The 1,987-nt window shown below is 37.3% G+C and overlaps 1 protein-coding gene across 1 annotated transcript; it reads left to right on the forward strand.

Moving 5' to 3' along the window:
• The first annotated feature begins 817 nt into the window (after positions 1-817).
• Positions 818-1,783, forward strand: LOC109676822 (olfactory receptor 5M10-like). Its single transcript, XM_020153067.1, has one exon. The coding sequence runs from the start codon at positions 818-820 to the stop codon at positions 1,781-1,783; it is 966 nt and encodes a 321-aa protein (XP_020008656.1).
• Positions 1,784-1,987: the final 204 nt, after the last annotated feature.

Below are 1,987 nucleotides of genomic sequence, written 5' to 3' on the forward strand. Positions count from 1 at the left end.
TGCAGTGTGTGCTATGTGTGTGCTATGTGAGGGTGAAGAATGAGTTCACTGCAACAAACTCTTACTATAACACAGGAAAAAAATCAACCTTACACAGTGTACATGAATAAATGGGTAAATATATTTCCAAATAGAGAGTAATTCTTGTTAATGTGTTGTTCCTGGTTTTTAGTTTTGTTTTTGTGTTTTTGAGACAGGTTCTCCTTATACAACAGAGTGTCTTTGAATTGCAATACAGCCCAGCTGGCTTGAAATTCTCAATACTTTTTCTACTACTTCCCAAGTATTGGGATTATAGACATGTATTACTATACATGGCAGAGAACGATTCTGGATTCTGAATCTTCACTATCATATATCAAGAGATGAGTTTCAGAAATTCATTACCCTTTGAATGAAGTCAGAAAACTATTAATTTTAATTTAAAATGCTGTAGTCAGTGTTCATCATTTATTCTTCACCAAAAAATAGGACATTGTAGCTGTGGCTCCCATGAAATCAACCATTTCTGCTGTGCTGACCCTCCTTTAATAATGCTGGCCTCCTCTGCACCTATATAAAAAAGATGGCGATGTTTGTAGTTGCTGGCTTTACTCTCTCAAGTTCTCAAGTTTCAGGGAACCTGAAAATTAATCAAACTTCTTTCATTGGTCCATTTGCATGATGAAAATAACCTGCTGATAGGCGACTTTGTTTTAATATTCTTAACTTTGTTTCTCTTTTTCAAAAAAGTTGGGGAAAATATTGAATGTAGAAATTGCTGAATATACAGATGTAAATGAGTGAATATATGCAAAAATACAAGTAGGATAAGAAAATGTCCTCTCTAAACCAAACTGCAGAGATGGAATTCATTCTCTTGGGACTTACAGACAGCCCAGTGCTAGAGAAGATCCTGTTTGGGGTGTTCCTGGTGGTCTACCTGATCACACTGGCAGCAAATCTGTGTTTGATCATACTCATCAGGACCAATTCCCACTTCCAAACCCCCATGTATTTCTTCCTTGGCCACCTGTCCTTTGTAGACATTTGCTGTTCTTCCAATGTTACTCCAAGCATGCTGTGCAGTTTCCTCTCAGACCACAAGACCATTTCCTATGCTGGATGCTTCACACAGTGTCTTCTCTTCATTAGCCTGGTGATCACTGAGTTTTATATGCTTGCTTCCATGGCACTGGATCACTATGTAGCCATTTGCAGCCCTTTGCATTACAGCACAAGAATGTCCAAGAATGTTTGCATTTCTCTGGTCACCTTTCCTTACGTGTTTGGCTTCCTTAATGGACTCTCTCAGGCATTGCTGACTTTTCACTTATCTTTCTGTGGCTCCCATGAAATCAACCATTTCTACTGTGCTGACCCTCCTTTAATAATGCTGGCCTCCTCTGATACCTATATAAAAAAGATGGCGATGTTTGTAGTTGCTGGCTTTACTCTCTCAAGTTCTCTCTTCATCATTCTTCTGTCCTACATTTTCATTTTTGTGTCCATTTTGAGGATACATTCTGCTGAAGGCAGGCACAAAGCCTTTTCTACTTGTGGGTCCCACCTGACAACGGTCACCATATTTTACGGAATGCTTTTCTGCATGTACTTAAGACCTCCTTCAGAGAAATCTGTAGAGGAGTACAAAGTAATTGCCGTTTTGTATACTCTTTTGAGTCCAATGTTGAACCCATTAATCTATAGTCTAAGTAATAAGGATGTCATCTGTGCTATGCAGCAAGTGACCAAGGGTCAGTTCTTTAAAAGAACTGCAGTTTTGTTGTGTGTTCATTTGTAATCACTAAGTTTCTGTGGTGTCTTAGTGAATCCTTTAAAAGATAATACTAGTACATTAGTGTCATGACTTGCTTATCATAGGGAACTATTAATTGACAATTTAGTTAATTGCTTCTTGAAATGTCTTTAACACAAATTATTTTCATAAAAATAAAATACAAAATTTAATAAATACTGCTTATCAGAAAATCAGAAAATGCATTGG

The sequence above is a fragment of the Castor canadensis genome, chromosome 1, assembly GCF_047511655.1.
Source record: "Castor canadensis chromosome 1, mCasCan1.hap1v2, whole genome shotgun sequence".
Classification (NCBI taxonomy): domain Eukaryota; kingdom Metazoa; phylum Chordata; class Mammalia; order Rodentia; family Castoridae; genus Castor; species Castor canadensis.

Bases quoted from the DNA above. Each gene is read 5' to 3' on its own strand.
- LOC109676822 (XM_020153067.1), top strand. From the start codon at position 818: ATGTCCTCTCTAAACCAAACTGCAGAGATGGAATTCATTCTCTTGGGA.